The 13,080-nt window shown below is 31.9% G+C and overlaps 2 protein-coding genes across 4 annotated transcripts; both read right to left on the bottom strand.

Moving 5' to 3' along the window:
- Positions 1,137-5,935, bottom strand: LOC109356849 (heat shock 70 kDa protein 16). Of its 3 annotated transcripts, none has more exons than XM_019600423.1 (10): positions 5,828-5,935; positions 4,315-5,651; positions 3,813-4,025; positions 3,013-3,112; positions 2,781-2,899; positions 2,298-2,498; positions 1,975-2,121; positions 1,767-1,895; positions 1,555-1,685; positions 1,137-1,391 (listed from the first exon to the last, which is right to left on the bottom strand). In XM_019600423.1, the coding sequence occupies exons 2-10, from the start codon at positions 5,479-5,481 to the stop codon at positions 1,316-1,318; spliced, it is 2,283 nt and encodes a 760-aa protein (XP_019455968.1). In that variant the 5' UTR covers positions 5,482-5,651; positions 5,828-5,935; the 3' UTR covers positions 1,137-1,315. The 3 variants fall into 3 exon arrangements, with proteins under 3 accessions (XP_019455968.1, XP_019455967.1, XP_019455969.1); XM_019600422.1 differs by having other exon boundaries at positions 2,781-2,927; positions 3,017-3,112; XM_019600424.1 differs by lacking the exon at positions 2,781-2,899 and having other exon boundaries at positions 3,017-3,112.
- LOC109356853 (1-acyl-sn-glycerol-3-phosphate acyltransferase-like) lies at positions 8,846-11,461 on the bottom strand. The gene is made up of 6 exons (XM_019600434.1): positions 11,401-11,461; positions 10,490-10,848; positions 10,203-10,352; positions 9,916-10,014; positions 9,742-9,834; positions 8,846-9,376 (listed from the first exon to the last, which is right to left on the bottom strand). The coding sequence occupies exons 2-6, from the start codon at positions 10,826-10,828 to the stop codon at positions 9,140-9,142; spliced, it is 918 nt and encodes a 305-aa protein (XP_019455979.1). The 5' UTR covers positions 10,829-10,848; positions 11,401-11,461; the 3' UTR covers positions 8,846-9,139.

Genomic DNA, 13,080 nt, shown 5'->3' with positions numbered 1-13,080 from the left:
TGAATTTAACATGGATTGATTATATATTAAATCACAATTCACTGATGTTTCATAAGCAATATCATAATGTTGGGGGTAACAATGCACCTTTTTACACTGTAAGTAGGAATTCATTTTCCCATTTGTGTATAATTTACAGTGATAGCCAATTTTCTTTTACAATTCTATATTGAAGTTGTAGCTTTAAATCACTACTTCAGTTATTTTTTATAATATTTCATTACAATCTATTGATACAGATTACTACCTGCATACTTTTATTTGCTGTGAAAATGTTGAGGTTATTGATCTTTTATAGTCTGCATAAAACATATCTGAAAGTAAACTGAGTCAAAAGGTATACACATTCATGAATCTAAGGAAGATTATTGATAGTGAAGTTTAGACTCAAGTTTAATAGTAGCTATCAACTTGCTGACGTAAGTGGTAAGTAGTTTGATTTTTCCTTTAGTGAAGTTTTGGGTTTGAGTATTATGTACTGAGAAAATAAGTATTGGAGTCTTGCAAGGAAAACATATTCTCTCCAATAATCCTGATGCCAGATTCTCAAAATTTTCCCTCTTGATAATGCCTTAACATCTTTTCACCCATCAAGCACTCAATGCTGTACTTTTCCTTGAATTTTGCTGCAAAATGACCGAATAGAAGCTCATCAAAGTGTCTCTCCCTATGCTCATGTGAAAGTATCATCATTTTCCCAGCCTGAAATGCTGCAATAGACACATGAATATCACACTGTCCTATATCAATAAATGCAACAACAGAACCTTGCTGGGAAAATCTGTTTTGTAAATTCCATAACCAAGACCAATTGCAGCACAATCATGAATCAATCTCAAAGTCTTCAACCCAACAATTGATGCTGCATTAAGATATGCCCCTCTTCGCAAGTCAGTAAATTATGATGGAACCCAATAACACAATCAGTAACCACAGTTCCCAACACCAATTTTGAGATGAATGATTTGTGATAAAACATATGAAATCATTAGATCCATGTAACTTACCTCACTTACTAGAATTAATGTTTGATCGTCATTGTATTTTTTAATAATAAATGATTTCATTTACTTAAATTTACATCTTTCAAACTCCCTATACTGGGTGCCAGATCCAACAGAAAACTAAAGTGTCATGTTATTTGAATAGTGTATTTGATATAGCATACATATATCTCTATCTTTCACTTTTTTTCTTCTCCAAAAATACATCAAAAAAGGGCATCATAAATTTTGATGTTCAAGAATCATTTTCCAAAACAGAAGTCAAAAGAAAAAACTACACTGGCCAGATGATGATCAAATCATGGTTAACTTCATTGATGATCAGAAGTATTATGCACATGTTGTGAAGTTGGAGAACCATTAGATCCCAATATTTCTTGGCACACCCTGTGATTCATCAATAATAGAACATTCATTAGTGTTGAGATAAATGCAAGGGATAATGATAAACATGTTAACTAGAGCAGATGAACAATGTATTATGTCATAGCACCCTACTACAATAGTATTATACATTTCCGAAAAGGAAAACAGAAAGGGCAAATCATACATGTTCAACTCCTCTTTCTTGCTCTGGATATCACTTGACCAAAATACTGGGTCAGAACACTTTGGCAAAGAATCTTGTTGCTGCATTTTCTCTCTTAGCCACTGCTCTGCTTTATTGCACTCATCGATGATCTGAAACAAGAAATTCATCACTTGAGAGCTGATATCACAAAATTAATGTTTGTTCATCTATATGCCTATTTGTTTTTGTACCTGTTCTTTATTTTGGAGTGGAACGGAACCTGCGGACATGCGGTGCTCTACAATGGAACTTAATAAATCTCTTGTAGCTTGGGCTCTTGCTTCTTCATCTTTATACCTATTCTCAATTGGACCTACCAGCTAAATGAAAATGGAGAATGTAAACAAGAAGTACAGCACATGAAACATGGATATTAGACAAGCTAAAACAAAATTAAACCTGTTTTAGATCTTCTAGTTTAGCAGAATATGCATGTAAGGTTTCATCTTCACCGTCATCATAAAGCCATTCCTCGGTCTCTTGAAGGCCCCTAGATATACCATCCCTCTCTTTCTCACTCGCATAGTTCCGATACGTGTTGAAGAGCTATTCACAGATGCAAATAAATTCAAATGTCTGTCTATGAAGAAAAATAGGGTGCTCGCAGTAAATGATATGACAACAAAGGGTGAAAAAAGGATAATCCAATGGAGATGTAGTAGAATAAATGTAGGGAGAGACCAGTCATGTCTTCATCCCATGAAGATAATGAACCTCTGTACCTTAGGCCTCATTTCATAGACATAAGCCTCCAAGGAATTCTTCTTGTCTTTAGTTAGCTCCATTGTTCTATCGTGCTGAGTCAACTGTAGTTCTTTTTCATGAGCTTCCAATATCTCATCCTTGGTCATTCCACCGTAAATATTCTCACTCACTTCTACACGAAGCCTTCTGTTAGCTTTATCTTTTCTTGTACCATCAACCTATAAAAATGCATGATAGTAGCATTTTATTTACTCAAATGAATCATATATGCAGTCAAAACAATCTTCAAAAGATAAAAATGTACAGAGCCAATATTACAGAGACTATATTAATAAGTCGTGACAGCCATGTCACATAAATTGATAATTCAACATCAGAAATGGTCAGATAATGAAATTTATATAATTTTCCGTGCTTGAAGGATGATTTGCTAGAAATCTGAATCCGAGTTCATCCATTAGTGTGTGGGGTGGGGTGGGGTGGGGCATGAAGGTACTTACAGAACAACATGGAGATCCGCACTTTCTATTAACACAATCTTCAGTAACATACCCAACTGTCTCAGAATTGGGTTCAACGTCCATTGCTTCAAAATTTGAATGATGATCACCCGCTGTAACTGAATCATCCACATGATCTTCAATCAGCTAAAGACATAAAATGGTTGAGTACATAGAAAAATCTCTCGCAAAAAATACCACAATGTGGAGAGATTAAAATGAGAGTTCTTACTTACTGTAGCTGATTCAATACAGACAATGCCATGCAAATTTAGTTGAACTCGAACTTTAGCTTCCGTCGTATTACCATGGGATCCATGGAAAGGGCCAATCTGAGTAGACATAGCATTAGCAAACAATCATACCATACACAACAAGGTGTGGGCATGCATAACAAATTACATTTTCTTAATCACTATCACAAGGGATGGCAACATCTCACAACTACTCAGAGTTATAACATTGTTGTCTTGTGATATCGAGATGTCTTCTAATATATAATGGATATTAGCAGATGTTAATCATCCGTAATCCCAAGATATTAGAGATTTGTATTTCTCTCTATTTGAGAAACCTAGATAAGAGTATGGTACTGGATAAGAAGTGAAAGCTTCTGCTTGATATCATAACTACTTTCTACCGATAAATTTCTTTTTCTGTAGAATTAAACACCGCTGCATAAAAATCATCGAATATGGTGCTGGGTAAGAAGTGGAATCTAGATAAGAGGATGTGCTAGATAAGAAGAGAAAGCTACTGCTTGTTATCATGACTACTTTCTACTAATAATTTCTTTTTCTGTATAACTAAAATTCTGTATAAAAATCATCGAGTGTCGTAGAGAGAAAATGAAAATTCTCATGTTGGCAATACTGCATGCCTTTCATGAAACACACAAGAGGAGTGAGCATGGAGAGAGGGGGGAGAGAGAGTAATAAGGAAAAGAAGGGGGGATATAAATCACGTAGAAATATGCACAAGATTTTGATCTAAACTCGTCTACAATATAAGAAAATTCTAAAGCGAGCATACCGTGAAACTACTAATTTTAGGAGATGTCCCAGGTGGTAGTTCATTCAGATTAGCATAGAAGGTTTCCAAATGGAGAAAATTTCTGCACTGAAATGTTAGGGTTTTAACACTTGGAATGGGTTGTCCTTTAGGGAAAATTACACCATTTGATCCTGCACAAATTGGACTTTCATCTGAGGAAAGTCCAATAGAAAAAGGGATAGAATCCTGGACCTGAAATGACATGAGAAATTACATTAATTCTATGGAGATTAATACAATATCTTGTAAAATACTATAAAGAAAGACATGTTACATATGATATGTGAGAAAACTTAAAGTTAGATAAGTAACAGTTTATAGGAAAATGAAAAATAGAGAATCAAGAGAAAGAAAATAAACCATGGTTGCAACTAGGGTAATTTAATAACTATTACATTCGTAGGAATCTACAAACTCAAAAATCCAATTTGCACATATCAGATCGATAGGATAAAAATCTGTGTTTTTTTTATATACAAACCTCATATTCTTTGACACGGAAAACAGGACTAAGCATTGCACACTGCAGAGCACAACCACGACCTACGCACTCACTTGCATTCAGCGTTCGGCTCGGTTCCCTCTTGAATAGAGAAGTTAATAATCTAGATATCACAGGAATCCTTGAACCTGAACCAACAAGCTCAACAAAATTTATCTTTTCTGCAGTCAAGCCTGCATCAGCTAAAGCCTTGTTGCAAGGAATACATATTCTCTCCAATAGTCCTGATGCCAGATTCTCAAATTCTTCCCTCTTGATAATGCCCTTAACATCTTTTTCATCCATCAGGCACTCAATGTTCAGATGCCCCTCTGAGTTTGCGCTCAAAACTTTCTTCAACTTCTCACATGCTGCACGCAGCCTAGTGCACGCCTTGGCACTACAATACACGTCAATGTTATACTGTTCGTTGAATTTTGCTGCAAAATGACAGAATAGAAGCTCATCAAAGTCTCTCCCCCCTAAGCTCCTGTCGAAAGCATGTGAAAGTATCATCATTTTCCCAGCCTGAAATGCTGCAATAGACACCTGAGTATCACACTGTCCTATATCAATAAATGCAACAACTAGAACCTTGCTGGGAAAATCTGTTTTGTAAATTCCATAACCAAGACCAATTGCAGTACAATCATGAATCAATCTCAAAGGCTTCAACCCAACAATTGATGCTGCATTAAGATATGCCCGTCTTTGCAAGTCAGTAAAATACGATGGAACCCCAATAACACAATCCGTAACATCAGTCCCCAAATCCTTTTCAGCTATAGTCTTCAAGTGAGCAAAGAGCATTGCTAGTATTTGAACAGGAGTAAACGTATGAGTCTCCTTCAAGTATTTCAAGTGAATCGAAATGCCACCATCCAGACTTTCAGAGGTTTCAAATGGAAGCATTTTCAACTCATTTTGAACCTCAGGGTCCGAAAATTTCCTGCCGATCAGTCTCTTCACTTGAGATATTGTGGACTTGGGATGCATCATAGCAGAAGCAGCACCGGCCGACCCCAAAAAACGTTGCTTTTCTCCAAAGCAAACCACAGCAGGGGTTTCACGTTTGGATTCATCATTCAACAAAACATCAACCCCACGTTGTTTCACTACAGCAATAACACAATTCTCATTTCCAATGTCAAAACCCACAACACTCATTTCAACTCACTATATCCCTTCACTAAACTCTAAACAAAACAAAAAATCAATCTAATTTACCCACTTTACTTAACCCACAATCCAAAATTCAAACTTTATAAAATTCCTCAGAGCTGTGTCAGAAACCTTAGCTTCAACCAGTGCTGTTACCACAAACAAATCCAAAAGGGCTGAAAGCAAACACATAAAAAAGAGAACTTTATATTAATATAATCTAAACTCTCAAAATAAAATAAAAATTAAGCTAAAACTGAAAACCCATTATGCTTCCTCCATTTCTAAGCTATGAAAGTGAAGAATTGCTTTGAATGTAACAGGAAAATGGTAGAAAATGAAAGAAATATACCTGAATTGGTTTAGAGAGAATGAAGAATGAAGAATGGTGGAATGTTAGGATTGCATATTCACGTTGTGAAGGTAGAGAGACAAAATCGCCATTTTATGAGGATAATAAGCATATCATTTATATTGTCAAAAAAATTATTAACTTCAAGATATAAATTATATATATTAATCAGTATACTAATATTATATTGTCAAAAAACTTTGCTTATAAAAAAATATTCACACCCGTTAAACTGTGTATATTGATGCTGCACCATTATCATATTGTAAAATAAAAAGTACCCTTTTAATAATGTTGATCATTCTTTACTCCATGTGAAAGAGGCTTAACTTAAGTAAGTTAAGCATTAATATATAGGTTCATGTATATGTAATAGAACATTTTTGGGAAATAAAAACTTGAGTTTAAAATTTATGCACTGACAATTGATAGTGTAAAGTTTTTTACATTGTCAACTCATCATTCACCACTGATTTATATTACTTTTGTTTGAGAGTCAATGATAATTAACAAATCAATTGTAGATGATTTATTGACAGTTTAAAAATACTTACATGTGCATACATATTAAATCCTTAAAAAACATACCAAAGTGATTGATCTTTCTTGTACCAAGCTAGAATATATTAACAGAAATTTAGAAAATAAATAAAACTATACCCAAAATAAAATTAAGATAGTATAAAATAAAAATGACCTCCCAATTTTTATGGGTTAGGGCACTCACACCTATTGCCCCACCTTGGACCAACTTTGGGTGGTGGGATAAAATACATTATTGATATTGGGCAAGTTATCTTTCTTTATCTATTTATTTATTTATAAATATGATAATAAAAAATAAAAGATATACCTTATTTTTTTTGGTTGAAATTCTCTCTAATAATGGAACATGAGATAAACAATGAGTTTGAGGATTTTTAAATTTAATTTATTAAAATCTACACCATTGAAAATTATGTCATATGTCATCATATATATCAAGTATCTTTACTTCCATTTTTTGTTAGATTGGAAGACTAAATGGAGTAAATTCCCTATGATTTAGATTTTTACTTTTAACAATATGAATTCCAATAAGATTCTGATTCATCAAATTTAATTTATGACTTAAGCTATGTAATTTTTTATTTTGACTTGCAGTCTTTATTTATTACCTAGTCATGATGTACAACTCCATTTGATAAAAGGCTGAGGAAATAAAATCATGTTTAGTTTTCTTTTTCTAAGTACCAATAGTCGTTAATGGTGGATGTTGATAATTTGAAAAGTTGGCTTAAATATTTAGAAGAGAGTTTGAGGTATTATGTTGATAGGCACAAACTGAATTCATATGAGTTGAGGTATTATCCTCCAACCATTGCCGATTCAAGGATACAGAAGGCAGAGTGTGCAATATATGTTAAAATTAAAATAATAAATATCATCAATTAAAAAAATAAAAATATTGATGTCAAGATTACACAATTTAAATATATTTAATCAAATAAAATATATATTTCGTAATTAATCTCTATGTGATTTCACATTTTGAAATTGTTGAAAGATATTTACTTCATTGTCAATGTTGTTGATTACTTCTCACAAATTATAAGTCATTATATAGTCATTTATTCATGCATTTTCCATTCGATTTCACAATCTATCTTTTACAATTTTCATAGTTGAAAAAACTTTTTTTTAAATTGTATTGTTAACTTCAAAAGAAGATAAATTAATGGGAAACAATGTGTCTTTCACCTCCAACCAACTTATCTTAAAATTATTTATTCATTTCAAAGAAGTAAATTCTGCAGTATTATGCATATCAATGATATAAGTCTCAAGTTGATTATCAAACATCATAAAATCAGTTGAACAAAAAATATGTGGATTAAACTTTACAAACTCAATCAGTTTTGTCATATCAAAACTAGAGAAGAAGTCAGCTAGACTCAAACAAAACATACAAAGAAACACCTGGGTATTTGTGTTGAATATTCAATTATGAAGTTCCTCGAGTTGCATATCTATAATATTATAAAATAATTCAATAAAATAATGATTATTTATTTTTCACGAAGTTCAATTACAAAAGAATAAATTTTGAGTTTATAGAGTTATAAGTAAGAGTGTAATATATATGCAAATGCTTACATATTTTTGTATAATCACTAGATAATCTACCCTTTATTTGGATTACTTTTATTTTAAGAGTGAATTATGATTAAATATGGATGATGCAATAACAACTTATATAATTCTTACACTCTTAATATATATATTTTTCTCTATAAATAATATTTATTTTTTCCAACAACCTAATTTTTTAAAGCAATGAGTGGGCAATTAGGATACTTTCAATAGAGATACAAGTACTACAAAAAATAAAGAAATATAACATAGTAAAATATTTTTATCAATTTATATATAATGAATAAGATTCTTATTTGTGACATTGCCAAATGAGTTAGAACAGCCAAAATTTATAATAAAACAAAACCTCGTACTCACTTGTCACTATCAAATTCTGTTCCCAAATCATCATGCAACCAAACTCCCAATGTGAGGGACCAACCAAAAGAAGCTACGTTCAAATAAAACAAAGACTTTTGTTTTCTTTACATTAATTCAGGCTAACTTTTACTTATTATCTAATTTTTGTATAAATATGCTAGAGATGAAAAATAAATAATAATTAGAGACAAGTTAATTTTATGTAAGAAAAGTTGTAAAATTCAATTTCTTCATATAACATTAATAATATATATACAACTGAGAAGTATATTCTCTTTTCTCATTACTTTTTTAATTGGTAACATCATTCCAACGTGTTGCAAATAATAAAATAAAAGCTTCAATAATACTGAATACTTTTTTTCTCTTTCTGAATGAACACAATTTCTTAATAAAAAACCTCACCCTTATAACTAAAGTGCTAAGGTTTTAAGTTCAGGAATTAGAAGATAAGGTAAACTCTTTAATCTTCCTCTTAAGTATAGAAATTCATGCAACCTTTGCAGCATCAGTGCCTATATATATATAGTCCATGGAATCTGGTGGAAGCTGTTTAAACAAATGTATATTATACAAGAATCACCAAGTGACAAAATGGTATTAACAACTGAAATTTAAAGCAGTTAATTTACACTATCATGGAAAAATATGAGAGGATAAATCTATAGATTAAGCATGCTTAATTGCTATCTAAGCTTATTTTTAAGGACATTATCTATATAATGCAGTTAGCATCACTTCCTTTAAGAGGAACCTCATAAAGCTACATATGAAAGAGGTACCTCAGCTAAGAATTAGTGCTGATTCATGAATTTTTCAAGGCAGAGGCCTTTGAGTCTCAGGAAGGTGTTCAGCATATAAGTTATGCAACAATTTGGCATAGTCATCAACCTTGTCGACCTTCCAATTTTCGGTACTTATGGGAGGGAGATACTTGACCGCGAGTGGTGCTGGTCGAACATGTAAGCTTCCTTTCCTCCATGCTAGATGAGTACCTGTCATGACCATTGGGACAATTGGAAGGCGCGTTTGCAGTGCTAAATGAACAAAACCCTGCATCAAAAGTAGTGAAGGAATAATTTGATATGAAGCATAACCAAAATGAATGCAACAAATCAACTACATTGAATTCATGTATTCTTCATATTCACTGAGTTATGGAGAAATTAAATCTGCTTATTACAGGGCAATGATCATTGAAATCTAATGAAAGATAACCGTCCTACGAATCAAACGTTGATACATAAACACTTAATTCTGGATTAGAAAAGGAGATTTAGCATTGACATCTCTAGAATTGTTGAAGAACAATGTTAAGTCTGACTAACATAGCTCCAAATGGTTGGCTCTATGATCCTGATTCTTACACAATGCCACTCAAATTATAGAATGAAAAGAAAGTGAAGCTAGGTAATTACTTTTTTGAAAGGAAGTAGTCGTCCGGTCTTAGACCGGGTACCCTCGGGGAAAATGATCAGGGACAGATTGTTTTTCACAACTGCGCGAGCTGCCTGAATATTCAATGATTAGAAAGTAGAACATAATTGATAATACAAGTATGTGGTACATGATGAAAGGCAAATGCTGAATACCTCTTTCATGGATTCGATAGCTGCAGTTGCGTTCGAACGATCAATACGAAGATGGTTGGCCAAAACATAAAGTTGCCCAAATAGAGGATACCATATTATCTGCATAGTTTATGAAACTTTGAATGCATTTTTTTACCAGCAAACTTAATGTACATAATATTGGTTTTAAATGCAGCATAGTGTATTTATTTATTGCAATCAATGCATACATTGCAGAACTACACCACTCATTCCAAGCATTGTAACTTTGTAAGTACATTTATTAATCTGAAAGCATTACAACATACCTCCTTCTTAGCAATGCCAACAGTGCCTGTAGGAGTTAACCACATTATAAGAAATATATCTATTGGAGATGCATGGTTACTGATGTAAATGGCCCTCTCTTTACCGTACTCAGCACCTTCAATCTTTATAGGATTACCAAGAATCCACATCTAAAACCAACATTTGAGATATCAATCATAACTTCCAAAGTTTCTTCAATACAAATAATTTTTCCACTTCAAAAAAAACTGAACAAGACTAAGCCTTTTCCAACAACTATTCACTGTATCAATCAATGGTAGCTTACCAGCATTCTACCAGTGACATGCCCATAAATGTTTCCTTGCCTAATCCTCTCATAGGGCCATGGAATAAGCACAACCATGATCAATGCCCATATGAATGTTGTGACCATCATAGACACAAAACATGTGACAATTCTGATCCAAGATATGATTGATGAAACCCAACCATCATCATCACCATCATCATCATCATCTGTATACACATCCTTTTCTGTCCTTAGTTCTGACTCATTTTTCACATAAGTTTTTACAGTTCCTTCCACCCTTTGGCTAGAGTTTGAACCCAAGAAGCTCTCCAATCTTCTATTCCTCAAAAGTGCACCACCTCCACTATTCTCCATCACAAAATCTTTGAACACTTCTATACAAATAGAGGCCAAGTGGACAAGTAAAAAAAAAACAACTCACATGTTAACTCACTTAAAAACACACATATTCTATTTGATTTCTGAGAAATCGGATGAACAAAGACCAATATAAATTGAAATGTAACCATTTAAAAAGAGAAAACACTTAACTTTCATAAAACATAATTTATACACTAAAGTCTACTTCCCTGTTCCATTAGGAAGTAAACAACAAACTAACAACGTTTACCTTGAAAAGTAAAAATTCCTTAATGTTCTACAAGCTTCTAGAACAACCAAAACACAGTTCTCACAAAAGCGTTTTCAATGTTTGTTGAACAAACAGAGCCAATTAAGAAGATAGTGAAAAATAAGACCACAAACCAATAATATTCACTGTTCCTTTCTCTGAATGGTTAACACCTCACAAATAAACAAAAAAATCAAACTTTACTATGAGTACGTGAAATGAGAAAGTGGGTGTTTTTCTTCTTCTTTTGAAATTTGCAGTGCTTCTAAGCAGACAATGTAAGAGTTTGAAGAAAGAGACGGTAAAGCATTCTTACCAAGGTGGTGATTTTGCAGAGAAAGCAAAAGAAAGTGATGGAAAACAGAGAATAGAAGCAAATCCAGAGAGAGAATAGTTATAGAATTTGTGTGTGAGAAGTGAAAAGTGAGAGGAGATGATGTTGAAACGTGAAACATACAAAAACTCTTTGTCACTGCCACCTCATAATACAACACAACTCCTACGAGGATGGGGATTTGTTGTTCCCGATCACATCTCTGGTCAATCACAATGAAACAAAATTAATAAAATTATGAATATTTAATTTTTTAACTAACATGACATATGACATAATAGGATTAGTATGAGACAGAGTTTGAGACAACAGATCTTTGTCCCTTCTACAATTCTAAAAGTTTCTCATCCTTAATATAAATTCTTCTAAACTCTAAAGTATCTATGTAGACAATCATTTCATATTCCAATCCAATAAAATACATATTAGATTAAATAAAAAATTAAATATTTATTATTTATTATTTTTCTTTCCTCATTTATAATGTTAAAACATAGTTTAAGAGATACTTTAAAACAATAAATCATTATCCTATTAGTAAAGATAGACATTTTCATTAAAAATACAAGTCATCACAATATTTAATTACCAGATGATTGCTTATTTGTCTATTATATGTGATAACATGGAATAATAATGAATATAAAAGATTTATATTTTGTATATCTATTTTATTAATTTATGATGTTGTTTAATGGGTATATATAGGAATTAATGTCTTGTGCACTCTTTTGACTTTTATTGCACCTTTTGGGTATTTTGGGATATTCCCCTTTCAACTTTGATATTGTTTTGCTCTGTTTAACCAAGCATCTCTACTCCAATTCTCTCTATTTTCTTAGATATGTTTTTAATCACCATAATTTACTTTATAGGTTAGTTGAAAAACTCATATGTTAAGAACAAGCTAAAAGTGCATAACATAGGTTGGCTTAAACAAATTGTTTGATATAATATATTAAGTGATAAATGTAAGATAAAGAAAAATTCTGAAAAGGAAAAAGTCTCATATAAAAAGTAAAATAGTAATATTTATAAATAATTAATTTCCATTCACAACATCAAATATAGAGATTTTATTCTATATCTAAATTTTCTCCACCCCTTACATTCTAAAGTTAATCCAAAATCTTAAGTTTTTCTATATAAAATTCCACTTCCTAAACAACTTTCCCATATTTAATATTACAATAAGTGTTAAACTTGGATTTGCACCACTTGTTCTCTTTTCTATTCTTTGAAAAATTCCTTATAGACTCATTAAAATACCTGTATATTTTATTATTTAATGACGAAAACCTAAATGATATATATTGAAGAATCTAGGTATTAGAGTTGCTAGTTTTTTTTTGTTTCCCACAAGTATCTTCACACTAGAGATAATTATATCCGAACTAGAAACATCCACATGTACATATAGGGCTATTAGAGTTGCTAGTTGTTTTCACTAATGTATTATCTCATTGTTTGATGAAGATTTTAATTCTAACCTATATTATTAAGTTTGTCATACAAATTTAATTTTGTCTAATAAATTTGTATAAATTATTTCTTATTATTTAATTGGTCATAGAAATTGTTTTTCGTTAATTTTATAGGTCAAAGCTTATGGACAGTTTTAGAAAATAATAATAAAGTGAATATGTAGTACTCATTAAAAAT

This window comes from Lupinus angustifolius, chromosome LG09 (genome assembly GCF_001865875.1).
Source record: "Lupinus angustifolius cultivar Tanjil chromosome LG09, LupAngTanjil_v1.0, whole genome shotgun sequence".
In the NCBI taxonomy this organism is placed as follows: Eukaryota; Viridiplantae; Streptophyta; class Magnoliopsida; order Fabales; family Fabaceae; genus Lupinus; species Lupinus angustifolius.
The sequence above is the reverse complement of the archived record's forward strand: the minus strand, read 5'-3'. Positions and strand labels throughout refer to the sequence as shown.

Excerpts from the sequence above, each read along its gene's own strand:
- LOC109356853 (XM_019600434.1), bottom strand. The coding sequence starts at position 10,828 with ATGGAGAATAGTGGAGGTGGTGCACTTTTGAGGAATAGAAGATTGGAG. Across the intron at positions 10,353-10,489 it reads ATGTCACTGGTAGAATGCTG|ATGTGGATTCTTGGTAATCC; the intron begins GTAAGCTACCAT and ends TGTTGGTTTTAG. Across the intron at positions 9,835-9,915 it reads CTATCGAATCCATGAAAGAG|GCAGCTCGCGCAGTTGTGAA; the intron begins GTATTCAGCATT and ends TTGAATATTCAG.
- LOC109356849 (XM_019600422.1), bottom strand. The coding sequence starts at position 5,481 with ATGAGTGTTGTGGGTTTTGACATTGGAAATGAGAATTGTGTTATTGCT. Across the intron at positions 2,122-2,297 it reads TCTATGAAATGAGGCCTAAG|CTCTTCAACACGTATCGGAA; the intron begins GTACAGAGGTTC and ends ATCTGTGAATAG. Across the intron at positions 1,896-1,974 it reads AACTAGAAGATCTAAAACAG|CTGGTAGGTCCAATTGAGAA; the intron begins GTTTAATTTTGT and ends ATTTTCATTTAG.